We start from the raw sequence: 20,878 nt of genomic DNA, 5'->3' as shown, positions 1-20,878 counted from the left end.
CAGATCAGGACCTAACATAAGGACAACTCAGAGTATGCTATTCTCTTCTTCTGAAATAGACTACATTTCATTCATATCATACTTCTTTAGACCTGTCTAAAATAAATAATGGATTTATTGTGAAGGTGTAGGCTATATTACATGGATTTATTAGACTTTTTCAAATGTAGATGTTCCAAAGGTCTGCATCAGTGGCTTGTAGGCTATTTTTGGAAGCCAGGAGATGCTAAATGTGTTTATGTTAATTAACTGTCAATTACCATGAGACTGACTGTTATTTTCTTGACATTCACCTGCTGACGAAATTCCGTGACTGCCACAGCCCTAACCACACCCCTCTCATGCTTTTCCTCCTTGAGGAAGACATAATTGTCTTGCCACCTTGTACCTATATCTGTATGAGACCTAATGTCATAATGTGGCTGTAAACATGCAGTATTAACTTGTATCACTCCATTAACCGTGACCCTCTCAGGCAGAGATAGCAGACCTACAGCAGATGCTGGCTTCCAAAGACTCTGCGATTGAGGGCCTACAGAGCCAGCTGGTCTCCAGAGGCCCAATGACCAATGAGAACCCAGAGAGAGGTAACTTTACCTGTCAAACATACATCATCAGTAATACCAGGGACTGGCTATTTTAACGCATACTGTCATTATTTCAGGTGTCCGCCTCAATCTAAATACCATCCACTAATGCTTATTCTACTGTCAGGGCAGGGGGAAACTTTGAACATTGACATTTGATAATACGAACTAATGATACCTATTTAGAGGTTGAATTATACCAAGCTAATTTGATCCAGCTAGTCATCTGCATGTGGTGCCTCATTCAGATAATACAATACCTATCAAATGCCCTCTCTCTGCCCCCTCCACTGCTGTCTTTTTACTCTATGCTGCCCCCTGCAGTAGAGGAGGTGTATAGGAGACAGCTGACAGACAAGTGTAAGTCTCTAGTCTCTAAGCTCCTGCAGTTGTGGCCCTGGTACAATGCTGCTCCGCCATCACTGCCTCTCTATTGTGCTGTCTAACCCACACTGGCATGCTGTCATGTCTGTCACACCCATTCCATCAGCCCCAGCAGCTGCAGAGGGGGGGAATGGGGAAGGAAGCTCTGACACATCCTCACACCCACGCCCATGAGAACATTGGAGATGAAATGGCCTAATAGAGAAGCATGTCTGTTCTACGAAATGTATTCCCAAATATTTTATTTTCTCTGTTACGCTGTGTGCACTGAGCTAACATACATGATTGTTGCTGACACTCAAAAAGCCTACTGTAGCTGCTGGCAAAGTAATTCAAAGCCTATACTTTATCAATCAGGATGTAACTTTCCAGTGCTACTATTTTTGCCATGTAATGTTGTTATTAAAACAAAATCAGACCACCTCATAATAGAGTAGTTGACCTATTTACCTAGTCGGCTTGATGTACTGTGTTCTATGCAAGATAATGTTTCTGTGCCTTCAAGTTGCGAGAGCCATAGGGAGAGAAACGTACTCTGACAAGCAGTCAATGCAGAACAATTCTTAATGCAATCGCGGGAAAAAAATATTTCTGAAAGCAGTATTGGAATTTGTTAAAAAGAAAGAGGGGGATACCAGCTTTCCATTGCTACCACGTTTATTTCTCTACTCCTAAAATTGCACGCAGCATAAATAAAAAAAATGCTATATCCATGGTCCAATATGTAAAAATTATTTTCACGTAATTTCTATCAATATGTTATTGGGGTCATTTCTGGAGGTGGAAAATATACTGTAGATGGTGTCAGCATCCTCATTTTTTTACATTTATTTTGGAGTAGAATGTCCTTTCCTGGGGAGTACCCCGGAACCCCTAACAAATGGGACTGGAGTTGGTCAAACTCGCAGTTTAAAACATGTACAAAATGATCCTCTTTCCCTAAAAGCATGATGGTCATTACTGATTTACATAAAAGGTTAACTTGGCCCCGCAGACAATCGATCTGAGATTGACTTCAGTTTCAGTCATGGGATTTGTTTTTGCTTTAACCCCGGGAGTTAAGAAAAGTTGATATTTAAACATAATTACTCTCATGAGTCACAAAAATACATTTTCTTTTCTATTTTCAGACCAAGAATTGCAAAGGTTGAAAATGGGGATGGAGTCTTTGGTAGCAACTAACTATGAGAAAGTAAGTAAATGTGTCATATTCTAATTTCTTGAAGTTGTACAAAGTGAAGGTATGTTTTTAAAGACCTTTCTATTTGTGTCAGGACCGTCACATAGAGGAGCTGACTGTCCTCCTGGGCAAGTACAGGAAGATGAAGGAGGTGATGGCCCTCACTCAAGGTAATATACTCACTGCTTATAAACACTCCCTCCCAGAGATAATCCACACTCACTGCTTTTATACACACTTACTCAAAGGTGATACGCACTCACTGCTTTCATATACTCAAGCTGAGAGCTTGAAATTCTTCAAATAAATAATTCCAAGAATGTTGAAGAGGCATTGAATAAATTCTGAATGTGTGTGTGTGTGTATTTAGTGTCCAGTGAGAAGCTCCTGGTTGGGAGCAGTGAGGAGGAACTGAGTGGGAGTCTGAAGATGAGGGCTCTCACCCATAAAGCTCATTCAGACATCATCCGGTCAGAGGTAAGAGAGCTCTGTCTGCTCCTCCTCTGTGGACCACACAACACAGTACAACTACAACCTTACATTTCTCAAGTACTCACCCACTCATCATATTTTTATTGAATAGTACTAACACTCTGACTAGTAATACACTCCATGCCTCTGCTCTCATATACCATGCCGGTGTATTAGCAGACTAGTTAGTGTGCATACTCAAAGTGTTTAAACTCTTGCTCTAAAGTGTGTCTGTGTGATATCGCCCTACCCAGATGTCTTCTAGAGGCTCCTCTCCCCTGTTAGTGTCTCCCTCATCCTTCCAGAAAGAGCTAGACTCCAGGTAAATAAGCAAGCCAGCTGACAACCACTGATTGCACACACATGGAGGAAGAAGTCCCCAACGGGCTTGTATTGTTGTTGAAATTAGATGTCCTTGAGAGAGGTTGACCGAACGTGAATAAAAGGCACTTGTGCCCCTGTACACCCACACACGTGCAAGCCCACTCGCTCTCACAAACACACACACACACACACACACACACACACACACACACACACACACACACACACACACACACACACACACACACACACACACACACACACGCCCCTTGTGCCCCAGCCGTGCTCCCTCAGGTTGACCGTGTTACATTGGACCTGTCCCTGTGTCCTAGCTGCCGCAGTATCCAGACCTCCCTGGAGACGTCGATGGTGATGGTCTCTCAGAGTGATGCTGGCTGCTTCTACAACGGAGAATGGCAAGTAGAGCTGAGGCTGTGTGGGTGTGACAGCCAGGCCCGCTCGTTGTTTTGGTTGTCTTTAATTAGGGGCCCACTAAAGTGGCTGTGAGTGACCCTGTCACTGTGATGTCCCCGCCTGGCACAAACAGCCCCCACAGCCCCCTCTCCTGTAGAGCCCAGCCTGTCACATCACATTACCCACAATCCCCTCCGAGAGGTAGGGCATCCCAAAGACCACAGGCTGCTGCCACCCACTGCCAACTCAGAAATCTACTGTGGAGACGCCAGCCCTTAACCCAACTTGAAATACTATAGCGTTGTATTTCTAGTTTGGTTTCAATGTTGTTTTTCTCAATAGGTCCCAACCACGGATGCTTTCAAGTAGCCTGGAGGAGTTACAAAGCGGATCGTTACCAAAGGTTTCATGATTTTGCTGTGTTTATTTGATTTTTTTTTTGACCAAGTTTTTATTTGTTTTGTCATTTTTTGTTCAGGGGGTACATTATTTAAATTACAGGTACATTATTTAAATGTATTACTTTATAAAACATAAACCCGTAGACTGCCACTCAAAAGAAAAACAACAGTAAGAAATACATAACAGTTTAAGTAATAATACATTCAGTATAAGCATATAAACAGGAGAAGAAAAAACAAAAAAGAAGTGGGATCCCCCCGTGTATATGCTAATTTATATTTATATACAGTACCAGTCAAAATTTCACACACCTACTCATTCAAGGGTTTTTCTTAATTTTTACTATTTTCTAGATTGTAGAATAATAGTAAAGACATCAAACCTATGAAATAACACACATGGAATCATGTAGTAACATTTAACATTTAAGTCATTTAGCAGATGCTCTTATCCAGAGCGACTTACAAATTGACCAAAAAAGTAACCAAAAAAGTGTTAAACAAATCAAAATATATTTAATATTTTAGATTCTTCAAAGTAGCCACCCTTTGCCTTGATGACAGCTTTGAACACTGCCTTCAGAAAGTATTCATACCCCTTGACTTATTACACATTTTGTTGTGTTACAGCCGGAATTCAAAATGCATGAAATAGATTTGTTTTGTTAATAACCATCTACACACAATAGCCCATAATGACAGTGAAAACATGTTTTTAGGAGTTTTGGCAAAGGTATTGAAAATTAAATACATAAATATCTATTTTACATAAGAATTCACACCCCTGAGTCAATACATGTTAGAATCACCTTTGGCAGCGATTACAGCTGTGAGTCTTTCTGGGTAAGTCTCTAAGAGCTTTATACACCTGGATTGTACAATATTTGCACATCATTCTTTTTAAAATTCTTCAACTAGGCCCCAGGAACATTCAATGTTGTCTTGGTAAGCATCTCCAGTGTATATTTGGCCTTGTGTTTTAGATTATTGTCCTGCTGAAAGGTGAATTTATCTCCCAGTGTCTGTTGGAAAACAGACTGAACCAGGTTGTCCTCTAGGATTTTGCCTGTGCTGTTCCAGTTAAAGGGTTGTTCAGATTCAATTAGATCAGGGGACCATCCTTTTAAATGGCTAGCTTGTAATATGCGCTTTCCAAAAGTAGATTTTTCTGTATTTTGATTTAACTTTACGATTACAATATATCCATCTTAGACATGCAGCATGTGCTTCATTTGTAATTGACCAAACACATTAGAAACGTTATGCGTGCACTAACAAAAATACATAACCGTTTAGCTTCTGATGACTGTTATCCTAGCAAAAACAGCTAAACACGTACACTACCGTTCAAAAGTTTGGGGTCACTTAGAAATGTCATTGTTTTTGATAGAAAATCACATTTATTGTCCATTATAATAACATCAAATTGATCAGAAATATTCCATGCGAGATTGCCAAGAAACTAAAGATCTCGTACAACGCTGTGTACTACTCCCTTCACAGAACAGTGCAAACTGGTTCTAACCAGAATAGAAAGAGGAGTGGGAGGCCCCTGTGCACAACTGAGCAAGAGGACAAGTACATTAGAGTGTCTAGTTTGAGCTTCATTAAATAGAACCCACAAAACACCAGTCTCAACGTCAACAGTGAAGAGGCGACTTCGGGATGCTGGCCTTCTAGGCCTTCTGTTCTGTGAAGGGAGTAGTACACAGCATTGTACGAGATCTTCAGTTTCTTGGCAATTTCTCGCATGGAATACCCTTCATTTCTCAGAACAAGAATAAACCGACGAGTTTCAGAAGACTTTGTTTCTGGCCATTTTGAGCCTGTAATCGAACCCACAAACTCTGATGCTCCAGATAATCAACTAGTCTAAAGAAGGCCAGTTTTATTGCTTCTTTAATGACCACAACAGTTTTCAGCTGTGCTAACATATTTGCGAAAAGGTTTTCTAATGATCAATTAGCCTTTTAAAATGATAAACTTGGATTAGCTAACAAAACATGCCATTGGAACACAGGAGTGATGGTTGCCGATAATGGGCCTATGTATGCATACGTAGATATTCCATAAAAAATCCGCCGTTTCCAGCTACAATAGTCATTTACAACATTAACAATGTCTACACTGTATTTCTGATCAATTTGACGTTACTTTAAATGGGCAAATTTTTTTTGCTTTTCTTTCCAAAACGAGGACATTTGTAAGTGACTCCAAACTTTTGAACGGTAGTGTGCATGTATTCTAAGACTGTTGTTGTTGAGTTGATGATGTCGATACATTACTATACTAACAGTGTGTGTGTTCTCTTCGTTACATGCACGCTCCCCCCTCCTGTAGCATGTAGTGGTGGGTCAACCAGTTGAACCGGTTTCAGAGGTATTTCCTACTGCATGATCTCACCACCACTAACCCTTAATCTCACACAAGCTAACTTTATCCTATCTGACCGGAACAGAGCCAAGGGTTCAGCCGAAACTGTCAAATGTTGTAGCGATCATACTCTAGATGCCCCTAAGGCTTTTGAAATTGGCCTTTTGTCTGTTGTCTCCTGAACACTTGTGACTCCAATGGCAGTCCAATCGAATTAACAATGATAGTCATGGACAAAATATAAATCTGATTCTCAAATTCTGTTCTGTAATTTAGCAGCATTTCAACTGAAATCTAATGTTAACAGATGCCATTTAATTACATTTGAATAGACTCGTGACTTGCCTGTAACCATGCCCCCCCCCCTTCCCCACAGAATCAGGACATGGAAATGAACAAATATCAGACCCTACCAGGGAAGCTGTCTCGACCTGACATGAATGGGGATCGAGAGCAGTATTCTACACCAGACCAGCTGTCCCCTGACGATAGCGAGGACAGTGAGTTTCACCTAAGTAAGTCACATCTTAAAACACTGCTGCTTGTCATTTTTATCAAACAGCCTTCTGGGAATGTTTCAAACAACAAATAACAACAAAACCTTCCGTGGATGTATATTATAAATTGAATAAAGACACTTCTATGGTTTGTTTTAACAACTGCACTGTTCCACTCTTCTCTCACAATGTGGTTGGTTTGCATGGGGTGGCTATCTGCATTCTCGCTCACTCTGTACTAATCTTCCACTTGCTGTTGTACTGTTTCTGCTGTCCTCTTTTTTGTTGTTGCTCTGCGTGGCTTTCTGCTTGTATTATGGCTGAAGACCGCTGCAGGAGTGCCAGTGTTCCAGCTTTAGGTACCGTACTACTTCTCACAGACAGAAGCCTCATGCATGTCAAAGCACCAGGCCCCTGTTTTCACTATGGATTAAAGTTGTGACTAAAAGTTGATAACTCCAGCCTGTGTTGGAGGGAGTAAGACCCTCAGTGAGTCAGAGAGAGGCATCTCCGATTATGCCTGGCTCTTTTTTCTCGCATCAGTGAGTGGTGCTGCAGTGCACAAAGCTTACATTAACCTCCACAGCAGGGCTACTTAGGCGTCGTCACGTGAGGTGAGGGTTGTGTGCACAGAGGTAGACCATGGCTGATCTGGCTTGCTGTTTGGGGTTTTAGGCTGGGTTTCTGTACAGCACTTTGAGATTTCAGCTGATATACGAAGGGCTATATGAATACATTTGATTTGATTTGATTTGCTTAACCATACACTGTAAACAAATATAGATGCAACTTGACATCCCATTCGCCTCAGACCATCATTTAATTTCAGTGTATTAAACATGTTTATTAAATATGCGAAAAACTAATTTGTCTTCAAAGATTTTAATTGGCATCCATTAAGACAACATTTACATTTTGTGTGTAATTTAGCTGAAAATGCTGACGCGCACTAACAATGTTAATGCTTTCCTGTTTCACTTTTCGCTTGGCTAACCTGGCACAGCAGGATCTTGTGGAAAGCATGATCTGTTTGATATGGGTGGGTCCTGCATGGATAATACCTCAACTTTAGGCCCTAAAGAATTGAAGAAATACAGTGTCCTTGAAGCGTTGCATGACTTACTTTAATTAATAGAACAATGGCTTAAATGATGAAGACAGTTTTAAATAGATTACAGTACTTACTAAAACTCCATATGCTGCTCTCACAGGAAAGTCGGAGAGACTGGATGAGTCCACGCTGTCAGACTTGTCTCCCCTGTCGTCTGGAGTGGACTCAGGACAGCAGTCCCCTGTCTCTCCAGAGAACAAGAAGAACCACCGGGGCATCAAGAAGCTCTGGGGAAAGTGAGTACCTGTACAGCCGACACACACACGAAGGGCACACTGCTGAAGATCTTTTTAGAGATATTTATTCAGAGACTAGTTGTATAAATGGAAGACGATCTGATATTTGTCATCCTGGGTAGAGGTGGTGGCCTAGCAAAGGTACTGATGTGTTCTATCTCCTCTACCCAAGGATAAGGAAGACCCAGTCTGGCAGCCTGCAGGGAGAGGACCTTGAGCCTGGAGAGTTTCAGAGGGGGGGACTGAGAGCCACCGCCGGCCCTTGCCTGGCCCGGGCCGGAGAGACATTGATCTCTGTGCGGTATGGGACGGACACTATCATAAAATACATTAAATACAGTGTATTATCTTAAACATGCATGTGACCAAGAATATACAAAAAATGCCAATGTATTAATTAGATTCCAGTCTTGATGATCCAATCAATTGTCTGTCCTCTCCTGCAGGGATCTGAAGACGCCCTTCTCCAAGTGGACTCCGGAGCAGGTGTGTTGCTGGCTGGAAGAGTATGGGCTGGGACAGTATGTGATTCTGGCCCGACACTGGGCCGACAGCGGGCAAACTCTCCTCTCTGCCTCACCACAGGATTTAGAGAAGGTACTCACTGTACAGTCACACAAATTACTCTGCTAACTTATTTTGGTTCCCAGAACGCTGTTGGAAAGTTATTTGTCAAATAAGGCAAGGACATCCTTCCGGGAACGTTCTGTGTTAGCTGGGTGTTCCTCTAACAACACACTGTATAATCTCCATCAGTATGGCTGTCAAAGCAATGTTTAGCTCGTCCCCTCCAGTCATTCTACCTGTCCAGTCATTGCAGCATTCTCATCGCCATTTAGTTCTACCTCTCTAGTTCTCAAGACGTCATTTCGTTCCGTCTTTCACATCATGTTGCTCAACCTTTGTTGTTGTTTTGAGCTAGTTTGGTTGCTATGTTTCCGCTATGTTTTTTTTTTGTTGCATTTGACAGGTTCCTGTACCAAACGTCATATCAATATATATAGGCTGTTCTCAAACTAGCAGGGCAAACTCATTTGTTTCAATCTTGATCACAATTGTGAAATAGTGTGCCAAGTGACTCCAAATCCAGTTACTAAAACTGTCATTTGCAGTGCTCACTTTGGAGTAAATAGTGTGCTCATAACCTGGATTCATTTTAATCTTGATATCAGGAGATGGGGATTAAGAATCCACTGCACAGAAAGAAGCTGCAGCTGGCCCTGAAGTCGTTCAGCACCAAACTGACAGAGAAATCCTCTGAACTGGACCACATCTGGGTCACACGTATGTAGGACACAGTAGAGGCCATCAACATATTCACTCAACATTCAGCAAACCTGGTGCTATACTCTGTGTAATCGATCCAGTATAATTGGTTGTTATGTGGTTTATCCTCAAAGGTTGGCTTGATGACATTGGTTTACCTCAGTACAAGGATCAGTTTCACCAGGGAAGGGTAGACGGCAGAATGCTTCAGTACTTGACAGTGGTAAGGACATCCATCGGTTTTCATCGTAGTCTTAGTCGTTTTTGTCTCACTGTTGTGTCTCAGCTACTGTATATAATTCATAAGGCTTTCAGGTCTCCCTCGAAAAAGAGATCTCAAGGGACTTCCTACACTCTTAGAAAAAAGGGTTCCAAAAGGGTTCTTCAGCTGTCCCCATAAGAGAACCCTTTTTGGTTCCAGGTAGAACTCATTTTGAGTTCCATGTAGAACCCTCTGGAGAAAAGGTTCAACATGGAACCCAATCGGGTTCTACCTGGAACCTTAAAGGGTTCTTCAAAGGGTTCTCCTATGGAGCACCTTTTTTCCTAGGAGTGTAGTTAAATCCAGTACAAAAAAAAGACAAAAACTTGCACAACATATTTGATTAACTTCCTTCAGAACAACCTCTTGTTCCTGAAAGTGACCAGTCAGCTCCATCACCTCAGTGTGAAGTGTGCTATCCACGTCCTCCATGTCAACAAGTTCAACCCCAACTGCCTGAAGAGAAGGCCTGGGGATGAGGTGAGACACGTGCATGTGCACGTTTGTAGGAGTTTTTCCATTTACACACGTATGTAGTTGTGTTTGCTAGGACATGTGTTATTTCCTACTAGAACAAGACGTCTCCCTCGGAGGTGGTTCAGTGGTCTAACCACAGGGTGATGGAGTGGCTTCGCTCGGTGGACCTGGCGGAGTACGCTCCCAACCTGAGGGGCAGCGGGGTGCACGGGGGCCTTATCGTAAGTACAAGGGCCCAATGACTGAATCAGCCCCTTCTTATACCTTTCTACTGCATTTCAGCTCAGCTCAGGCCGTTATAGTGACAAATATGTCCATAATGGGACATGTATGGTTGCATACAATTCCTAAGAGACTAAAGAAACTTTTATTTTTAATTTAATAATTTCCACTAATTGGTCTTTTGACCAATCACATCAGATATTTTCACATCAGCTCTTTTGAAGAGCTGATCTGATTGATCAAAAGAACAATTAGTGGGAAAAAAGATCAGAATTGGGCTGCCCGTGTAGACGCTGCCTATTTTTCCAATTCATTCCATCCTAACTTTCTGTGTAATCACCTGTATGTAGGCAGGTTAGCATTTTTACTAATCATTTCTTGTTCTGGAGGCAGCACTGCAGTGGTCACTACCTGGCACAGCCATAAAGTCATCAAATCTGATTTTAAACCTAAACCTAACCATAACCCTAACCTTAACCACACTGCTAACCCTAATGCCTAACCCTAACCTTAAAGCTGCAATATGTAACATTCTGGGCAACCTGACCAAATTCAGATAGAAATGTGAGTTATAGAACTGTCATTCTCATCAATAGCAAGTCTAAGAAGTGGTAGATCAGTTCTATATCCTCTATTTCTATGCTTCCTGTGCTTATTTTTTATTTTTGTGTATCAGCCATAATACAGGTGTCAAACGCATTCCACTGAGGGCTGAGTGTCTGCGGGTTATCGCTCCTCCCTTGTCCTTGATTGATGAATTAAGGTCACTAATTAGTAAGGAACTCCACACACCTAGTTGTCTCTGACTTAATTGAAAGGAAAAACCAAAAACCTGCGGACACCAGGCCCTCCATGGAATGAGTTTGACACCCCTGCTCTACACTATACAGTGCATTCGGAAAGTATTCAGGCCCCTTTAATCCTTATAAAATGCATGAAATAAATAAAAATCCTCATCAATCTACACACAATACCCCATAATGACAAAGTTGTTAGACATTTTTGCAAATGTATGAAAAATAAAAAACTGAAATAACTTATTTACTTAAGTATTCAGACCCTTTGCTATGAGACTCAAAATTGAGCTCAGGTGCATCCTGTTTCCATTGATCAACCTCGAGATGTTTTTACATCTTGATTGGAGTCCACCTGTGATCAATTCAAATGATTGGACATGATGTGGAAAGGCACACACCTGTCTACGTATATAAAGTCCCACAGTGCATGTCCGAGCAAAAACCAAGCCATGAGGTTGAAGGAATTGTCATAGAGCATCGAGACAGGATTGTGTCAAGGCACAATCTGCAGCATTGAAGGTTCCCAAGTACACAGTGGCCGCCATCATTCTTAAATGGAAGAATTTTGGAAACAACAAGACTCTTCCAAGAGCTGGCCGCCCAACCAAACTGAGCAATCGGGGGAGAAGAGCCTTGGTCAAGGAGGTGACCAAGAACCCGATGGTCACTCTGACAGAGCTCTGGAGTTCCTCTGTTGAGATGTGAGAACCTTCCAGAAGGACAACCATCTCTGCAGCATTCCACCAATCAGGCCTTTAGGGTAGAGTGGCCAGACGGAAACCACTCATCAGTAAAAGGCACATGACAGCCAGCTTGGAGTTTGCCAAAAGGCACCTAAAGACTCACAGACCATGAGAAACAAGATTCTCTGGTCTGATGAAACCAAGATTGAACTCTTTGGCCTGAACGCCAAGCATCACGTCTGCAGGAAACCTGGCACTATCCCTACAGGGAAGCATGGGGGTGGCAGCATCATGCTGTGAGGATGTTTTTCAGCGGCAGGGACTGGGAGACTAGTCAGGATCAAGGCAAAGATGAATGGAGCAAAGTACAGAGAGATCCTTGATGAAAACCTGCTCCACAGCGCTCAGGACCTCAGATTGGGGCAAAGGTTCACCTTCCAACAGGACAACGACCCTAAGCACACAGCCAAGACAATGCAGGAGTGGCTTCGGGACAAGTTTCTGAATGTCGTTGAGTGGCCCAGCCAGAGCCCAGACTTGAACCCGATCAAACATCTCTGGAGAGACCTGAAAATAGCTGTGCAGCAACACTCCCCATCCAACCTGACAGAGCTTGAGAGGATCTTCAGAGAAAAATGGAAGAAACTCTCCAAATACAGGTGTGCCAAGTTTGTAGCGTCACCCCCAAGAAGACTCGAGGCTGTAATCACTGCCAAAGGTGCTTCAACAAAGTACTGAGTTAAGGGTCTGAATACTTGTGTAAAAATAGGTTTTTCCTTTGTCATTATGGAGTATCGGGTGTATATTGATGAGGGAAAAAACTTATGTAATCAATTTTAGAATAAGGCTGTAACCTAACAAAATGCGGAAAAAGTCAAAGGGTCTGAATACTTTCCGAAGGCACTGTACTTGATTGTTTTGTCACATAAACTGACATTAGGCAAACTATTAAAATCGCTCAGTTCTGCTCCAGTGCAAGATTCATGAAAATAAACGTCAACCAGCCTGTATCTTCCTCTGAATCTTCTCTAATGACCCCCCAGATTCTGGAGCCTCGTTTTAACTCAGACACCCTGGCCATGCTGCTGAACATCCCCCCTCAGAAGACCCTGCTGCGACGCCACCTGGCCACCAACTTCAACATGCTGGTGGGCTCCCAGGCTCAGCAGGAGAAGAGGGAGTTCATGGAGTCGTCTGGCTACACTCCCCTCAGCACCACAGCCAAAGTCAGGGTAATAGATGACAGTACTGTACTGTAGTACGCCAAGGGCTGAACCACCACCCTGTTAGGAGCCCTTGTTTTTGTTGTTTCTCTCTCCCTCCTCTCTCCCTCTCCTTTTCTTGCTCTCTCATCCTCCTCTCTCACTCTCTCCTCTTTCTCTCTTCCTCTCCCTATCCCTCTCCCTTTCCCCCATCTCTTTCAAGAGATAGGCACCTTAATCCTTAGTGCGACACCTCAGACCTGGCTAAGCTCTAAGACCAGGGCTGCTCCAAGCAGCTTTTCGGGCAGCAGGCTTTTGTAGCGCCACGTATCTCTAACACCCACCATTTTTTTTAAGGCTAGCAGAAAATGTGCGGAGGTAAAATGTAGCGATAGCATAATGTACTTAGTCAGCACAATTAGGCTTTTAGGAACCATTTTTAAACAGCACTGTCCATTTGTACACTGTTTAGAAATCTTTTCATTGATTATGGTTAAAGGGATAGAATAGAAATGATACACAGCTTTATCTCAGTCTGTTCATAAAGCATGTCCTCCCATTCAGCCAAAGAAGTTGGGCTTCTCAAACTTCGGCCACCTGAGGAAGAAGCGATGTGACGACTCGACTGACTACATCTGCCCCCTGGAGGCGGCCCAGGCCCAGGCTCAGCTCCAAGCGGTGGTGAACGGGGCCCACCGGCCCTACTCCGGCTTCAGGGGCCTCAGCCCAATCCTGGACAGAGACCCAGACAGACGAGAGCAGGTGGGGCCATACAGCTGATGATGTCACACTACTGTATCTACCTACCCATCACTACTCAGCTTGCAGCCAATAACCCCACCTCTTCCTGCTATGCCCATCCAACGCTACCCAAAACCCACCCCAGCACACCCACCTCCACACCCCTCACGTGCCATCATCTAACACCCAACAACCAAACCTAGCCTTGGGCATGAGCTGCTTCTGGATACTTAGGTTGTTTTTACACAGGAAGCCCAATTCTGATCTTTCTTCCACTAATTGGTCTTTTGACCAATCACAACAGATATTTTTCAGAGCTGGGTTTATTGGTCAAAATACCTATGTTCTCTGTGGATCTACAAGCCTAGTGTTCAGCTGTGATATATCAGCCAGGGGTGTCATGTACTATTATTTTAGAGATGGCACAAAGTATGTAAAGATGTATGGGTGGTGGCCCCCTGGAAGTTGGAGAATTTTGCAATTTTCAAACACCTGAAACAGCTTTTTCCTGCCATCTAGAGCCATAATCATTATGCCTAATTCAATGTTAAAAGAAAAAGACAGTTTTTCTGCATCGGTTATCTAAGCATACCTCTTTACCTGTTCAATTGTAATTTGAATGAGGGTGTCATTCTGACTGTTGTAAATCCCACATCTCAATATATTGCACTAACATGCCTAGGATGTTACTTCCAAATTACAACACAGCACGTGGGATCATAACACACATCATCAATACAGGAACATATCATGGCATCCTAATTACTACACAAATATCATGATATTATCACAAGGTGCCAGATTACATTTAAAGTATTTTTCTGCATATCTAAGCATACCTCATGAGCTGTCAGTATCCTCCTGACTGGCAGTTCTTTTTTTTAAATAAATTAAATATGCTTCTCTGCATAAATCTGGGTAAAAGACTGAAGGAATGTGAGTCTTATTCAGTACATTTAGTAATTGCTTGCATTTCCAAAATTGGGCAACCTTGCCAGCAGGCATGCCATCTAAGATAGTTGGACAAGCTACTCTAACTTGATTGACAGCCCGAAATGGCTTGATAGCTTGTTATGAGGTTGGGAGACCGGGAACCAACTTCATAAAATTGTAAGGTGGCTAGTAATACAGAGAAACAACAAAACATTTTTGTTTTATTTATTCATTATTAAGAAGGAATCAATTGGCTACGTAGCTTGATCAAATTCATTTACAAACCTACTTCCTGCCAGTCCTGCCCATCACCGACATCTAAAATCAAAATCAAACGCTGTGTGTGTCCTAGCATATCTTTGCTCTCCAGGGTGCACCTTGGAAGTAACCACTTACTTGGGGGAGGGGGGGGGGGGGGGGGGGGTACACTTTGCCTGGTCCAGTCAGTGTGCCCCCTCTGCAAAATACTGCTAAGAGATCTTTTTATAAATAATTACAATGAAATGTGTCCTTAAAAATGAAGTTTAGTAATTCATTTTACATGTGCCCTTGTGCCCCATATGAGCATGACGCTTTCTGATATTATCACATCAGCCCTTTAACGCACTAAGATTATGCCACTGATGTAAACAACATTGTGCATCATTTTATTGATCATTTTAACACAAATATATTTGAGATTCACCTAATGGTATTGATCCATTGTTTTAAAATGTTTTTCTAACCAGTAGAAAGCAATGTTGCTTGTTTGTCAGACAGTTGTGGAATGAAGTTGTGCAATATTTGCATATGGAGGTATATATTTATGTTGGTAAATTGAAAGAAGTACAATGGAAAGTACAATGAGATTGTATAGCTGTGTACATTTTGACGGAATCCAGATTGTGATTATCATGCACTGTTCTTTTCAAATGTGACTGTTATAATATTTGTTATAGTTAAAGATTACGCTTCAATCAAGGAAGCCCTCTTGTTGTCATTAATTGTAAATAGTACTATCCAAATCCGTCAATAAAAATCATAAGTGTGATAAAGGAGTGGAATTCTTCCTGATAACCTATTTAATATATGCAATCTTTGTACAAAGCATGCTTCTCGTATTAGAGAAGAAAGTAGTCTTGTCTCGGTTTTATGTTGAAATCATCTCTGCCCATTATCAATATTTACAGTTTTAAGAACTTGAATCAAAGATGCACTGTAATGAATTGCGTTGCACGGTACAGGGACATCAGAATGCATAATTAATTAACCAGTATCATTCACTAACTAGCGCTCATCAATGCTTCTGATCATCATGATTGGCCCATTGTATGCAAGATGGAGGAGTGCATGTTGGAACAGGACTATCCCATCATGCACCCTGGGGGGAGGGGCTCAACCATCTGCAGGTACATCTTTATCATAAATCCATAATGACCATGTTCCAGGCTGACTTCACTGCAGACACCTGCCATAACTCATTGGTTTATGCAATGCAACGACTGCAATGTAGTCGGCCTGGAACGTGACCTATGACTTGAACAGTGGCGCTTGCTCAGCACCTACAGTAGATCCTTCTACCCTGCCATCCATCATGCATGGAAGTAACAAAGTGTTACAGGTAACTGCCGAAATAAAGGAAACACCAACATAAAGTGTCTTAATACGGCATTGGACCACCACGAGCCAGAACAGCACCTTGTCAATGCACCTTGTGATAGATTATATAAGTGTCTGGAACTCTATTGGAGGGATATAACGTCATTCTTCCATGAGAAATTCCATCATTTGGTGTTTGGTTGATGGTGGTGGAAAATGGTGTCTCAGGCGCCGCTCCAGAATCTCCCATAAGTGTTCAATTGGGTTGACTGAGACTGCCATGGCATATGGCTTACATCGTTTTCATGCTCATCAAACTATTTAGTGACCACTCGTGCCCTATGGATTGGGGCATTGTCATCCTATGGGGGCATAGCTATGGTAGACACAATACTTTTAATACATTACCCTAAGCACGATGGATTGTTAATTGCTTAATTAACTCAGGAACCACACACCTGCTTTCAATATACTGCTTTCAATATACTTTGTATCCATTATTATGGCAGTTACCTGTATGTCATTGATGTCCTGGCCTGTCAGTAGTACAGTAGCCCCAGAACTAGGTGTTGTGTTTGACTTTGCAGATGGCGGTGACAGAGGGGACCGTACTGCAGATAGAAGCTCTTTCTGAGGGAATAAACCAACTCACAGTAAGTAGTTCCTCAATCCGTCTCATTCAACAAGCTTTTTGACAATACTGTAAATAATTAATAAACTAACCAGTTAACAAAGTATTTTCTGTTACGCTGTTAACACTGGTGTAGGATGCACCCCCGCAGCGCCCACAAGCTCTGGGATCCCCCTGGAGGTATTGCAAATATTTCTCCCTGCCCCGTGGTTGAATTTCAGGAAGTTAGCTGTCCCCACCCCCCTATTTTTAGGGGGGGGGGGTACCTGGCTCAGACCTTGCGGGTGGGGCCTTGCAAAACTGCGCTACGCCACTGGCTGTTATGTTTTGTATTTCTCCTCAATGCTACAGTGCTATGTTGTTCTTATATTTCCTGACAGTGGAGGTTTCAACTGAATAAACAGGCTTCGACAAGTAGATTTTAAAGTTAGGGACATTACTCTAAAGCCTTTAACTGACAAACATTGCAGAATAATGCTTCCTGCTAACCCCAGCCCCTGGCCCTTCTTGCTTTCAGTATTTGCTAAGCCGAGACGAAGTTCTGAAGGAGATGAGACGGGCTCAAACAGCACTAGTCTGAGAGGACGCTACGCTGGCCACACTAATTAACGCAGCCAATCAACCAAGGGAAACCTCTATCTGCCTCATACCTCAACCTAACCTCAATGCAGGAGGCTTTACCAGCAATCTCAACTGGCCATACCCCTTACCTCATCATAATACAGGACTATAATGAATACTACTTCTGTATTAGTGACAGGAACACAATGAACGGTGAAGGAATTCTGTTTTACATGCGTCATTGGTGTGTAGCTCTTCCCCAAACTAGAGTAAATAGCATGTATTTTGTATTTTTGGTGAAAGGTATAGGCCTATAACATGCCACTTGAGCTTTTAGGACATGCTTTTTTCCCCTATGCAATCTAGCCTGTAGGATTGCACATACTGTATTATTTTGTACTATTTCACAACTTTTTTGTTCAGTTTTTGTATGTTTTTTTTTAGATTAGGGTTGTTCCACTAAATTAGTCCCTTTTGGGTAGTTTAATTTGGATTAAAAAAATATATATATATATATTTAACCTAATTTTAACATTCTGTCATGAAGAGCACATGTTCAACTTCATAAAAAATCATGTTTTCCTATCTCAAGAGGTTAAATGAAAAACAAAAGACAATAGCAATTGCCTATTAAGTGCCACATAAAGTAACTGGGGTAACTGTAACAGGGTTGACGATTTCATCTTAAAATCAGCCATAAATCCTCTTGTGAGAGGGGGAACGGAAGCTTGTTTTGTGCAACAGATGAGGGTCAAATGAATGCAAGCTTTAAAAAAAGGAAATTGTTAAAACATTTCTATCCTGTCTATCTATGGGTGACAGGGTTGACGTGTTATGCTCAACCTACAAGAATAGAACCAGCTGGCCTGCTTTTACACTAGGATTTGACTATAAGATGTTCAATGTTTCTTCTTTTTTTTATGTTCCAAAAGGAATAGTTTCACCATATTACAACGAGAGTTCAGTTCACGTAACAGGGTTGACCTTAAAATGAGGGACTTTTTTCTTTTTACCTTAAAATAAATCACACATCTCATGAATTAAATAATAATATTCAGAAATTACTTTGACAAAGCAACAAAATAACCAGGGCTTTCAATGAAGGTGAAAACTTGGAGAAATGTTGGGGTTAAGTGGGTTAAAATCACAGAGGGACATGTCAAAATGCAGAATTTTGGCACTTTAGCAAGTCTATAGGCGTATTTAAAACCAGATGCATTGAATTATCAATTTGGTCTATATTAAAGGGCACTTAATATAACAGTCTTTTAAACTTCCATATTTACGCACAATTTCTTCTTAAAATATCAAAAGGATGCAAAAGGGACTCATTTCATGGAACAACCCATTACCTGGACACATCCATGATGCAAACAATGCACTAAGACATACTGCAAACAAACACACCAACACTTAACACAGCTAATTTGTATATGACCAATAAGAAACAGTTTTTTCTATGCTTTAACACATAATTCGCATATAATTGCATAGGCAGATGTAGTCCTTTAAGTAAGTCTCTTTAACAGTCACCGGAATGGAGGATCGCTTCTGTAAGAGAGGAAATACTAAGGGAAGCCTGCTCCCTGGGAATTAGGTAGCCCAGTGAAGTGTACAAGCCCAGGTATAATCTGTACAGTATGAGGATCCTATCGCAGGTTAATCTGCATCAACCCAGCACATCACAATATCTCACTAGGGTTTCAGAGAGGAGAGAGGGGCTGTAGCTGTTCCAAACATCAAAGGCAGACCCATACTGGTGAGTTTTAATTGACTTATTTTTGTAGTTATTTCACCATTCTAGAGAAAACATAGTACAATTAAATATTTTTAGGGTTGAGGGTTCCATTAGGGTTGAATACCCTTCTGTACCCTCAATCCATGTTATTACACAAGTATAACCTATGTCACTTTTTTCATGTAAATGATCATTTCTACAACAAAAAACTATACTGTTGTTATCGTATGTTCAGGTCATAAGGGAAACCACCCTCTGACCTAATCCTGTAGACATGGGGAAGATAGAGAACAAACAAACAGCCCTGGACATTCCCAAGATAATCTCAACCTGGTGGGAGAAGCCACCAGCCTCGATCACGACCATTCCCAACATGAACTTCAATTTCTCAACCCTGTGGGGGAGGAGAGAGAGCAAGCCACTAGCCCCAGACATACCCAGAGTATTCCCCACCCTGGGGAGAATCCTCAACAAGCCCAACGATTTTGTCCCTCTATCCAAATACTGTGTGGGGATAGCTGCCGCCAGGACCCAGGAGTACCTCCTGTTTCCCTGGACCCAGAGGACATGTTCCAGCCCCACAGCCCTCAACGAGATCTTCCTAATTACCTACATTACCCAGAGCAGCCACCTCCACATGACTGACTCCTCCAACAGCACCGCCATGACAAAGCAGCAGCGCATCTTTCTGGGTGCTGACTGGATGTGGGCTGTGCTGGATAGGCCCACCAAGAACCCTTGCATCTAGATCGCCGTGCAGATCCTGTGCCTGACTGAGAGGGGGAGGGACGGCAGAGGACTTCCCCCCCGGTGGTATATACTGAATCCATGCAAGATGGCCAAGACTGAGTCTGCTAATAGGAACAAGGCAGAGAGGATGGTGGATTTTTGCGTCTCCATCGGTAATGACTGCTACTCCCTCTTTCTCCTTTGGCCGCAAGGGCGACTCCGGCAACATCTATAGGGTGCTGAGCAACAAATGTCACAATGCTATAGGAAGACTAAGAACAACCGGGCACTCATTGAGAATTTCTTTAAAAGGGTCCAGGTTCTTATATACGCCCCCAGGAACGCTACAGGCTTTCGTCACCAAGAGAGACGGTGACCCTTTAACTCTGCTCATCAAGTTTACCTGACCAGTATGATCGATGACCGTGCAACCATTTGTTACATTTCTCTGTGTCTACTGTAGTGTTTCAAATGGGGGGGGGGGGACTGTTGTGCTTGGTGGGTTTATGCTTGCCTGGGACTCGGGGACCCAGTGTGCTGAAATTGGCCTGTGTCCATGTCTCATGTGTAAACTACTGACCCATGCCTGCTGACAGCTGCTCACACCCCTTGTGTTTAGTATTTATTTTAATGGGCTTAACATTTCACTGGCATCGCACCAGAGTGGAAATTGGCTTTTCACTACCAAATGACATTAAAATCTTTCTACAGCTTAAAATACAGCAAATATGATTTGCCATAAAATATTTTTGTATTTTCTATGATGGATTTAATGACTGATCACATTGTGGTATCTTCACCCATAACATGATTCTAAGTCAATGACTGTTCATTTGATTAAGGTGGATTCTTTTTTGTTAAAAGTAGTAAAACAAAAATGAAAAAAAGAGGATGGAGTTGGAAAATAAATAAAATATGTATTTCTGGATGTCTTGAGTTATCTTGTCTAGAAAATGAATATGTATGTTGAGTAGAGGTCGACCAATTATGATTTTTCAATGCCGATACCGATTATTGGAGGACCAAAAACGCTGATACCGATTAATTGGCCGATATTTATCTATATATATTTGTAATAAA

General features: G+C 42.1%; 1 protein-coding gene and 1 pseudogene across 2 annotated transcripts in view; both read left to right on the top strand.

The window, feature by feature from the left end:
• The window catches only part of LOC115152265 (liprin-beta-2), a 105,203-nt gene extending 84,477 nt beyond the window's left edge, over nt 1–20,726 (top strand). The window contains exons 7-27 of one of the 2 annotated variants that reach the window (XR_003867450.1): nt 476–587; nt 2,102–2,163; nt 2,246–2,321; nt 2,522–2,628; nt 2,877–2,944; nt 3,279–3,362; nt 3,703–3,763; nt 6,102–6,140; nt 6,511–6,649; nt 7,843–7,978; nt 8,151–8,279; nt 8,425–8,575; nt 9,151–9,262; nt 9,379–9,467; nt 9,864–9,986; nt 10,079–10,204; nt 12,729–12,917; nt 13,452–13,649; nt 16,727–16,792; nt 17,288–19,090; nt 19,305–20,726. Coding sequence is in view for 1 of the 2 variants with exons in the window: in XM_029696954.1 (XP_029552814.1) it covers nt 476–587; nt 2,102–2,163; nt 2,246–2,321; nt 2,522–2,628; nt 2,877–2,944; nt 3,279–3,362; nt 3,703–3,763; nt 6,102–6,140; nt 6,511–6,649; nt 7,843–7,978; nt 8,151–8,279; nt 8,425–8,575; nt 9,151–9,262; nt 9,379–9,467; nt 9,864–9,986; nt 10,079–10,204; nt 12,729–12,917; nt 13,452–13,649; nt 16,727–16,792; nt 19,031–19,090; nt 19,305–19,328 (2,151 nt within the window). In the remaining variant the exon portion in view is untranslated. The remainder of the gene's footprint in view (nt 1–475; nt 588–2,101; nt 2,164–2,245; nt 2,322–2,521; nt 2,629–2,876; nt 2,945–3,278; nt 3,363–3,702; nt 3,764–6,101; nt 6,141–6,510; nt 6,650–7,842; nt 7,979–8,150; nt 8,280–8,424; nt 8,576–9,150; nt 9,263–9,378; nt 9,468–9,863; nt 9,987–10,078; nt 10,205–12,728; nt 12,918–13,451; nt 13,650–16,726; nt 16,793–17,287; nt 19,091–19,304) is intronic. The other variant, XM_029696954.1, reaches the window with a different exon arrangement.
• On the top strand, nt 19,329–20,726 carry LOC115152266 (rab15 effector protein-like; annotated as a pseudogene).
• Nucleotides 20,727–20,878: the final 152 nt, after the last annotated feature.

This window comes from Salmo trutta, chromosome 17 (assembly GCF_901001165.1).
Source record: "Salmo trutta chromosome 17, fSalTru1.1, whole genome shotgun sequence".
In the NCBI taxonomy this organism is placed as follows: domain Eukaryota; kingdom Metazoa; phylum Chordata; class Actinopteri; order Salmoniformes; family Salmonidae; genus Salmo; species Salmo trutta.
This window is presented reverse-complemented; position numbering and strand designations above follow the sequence as displayed.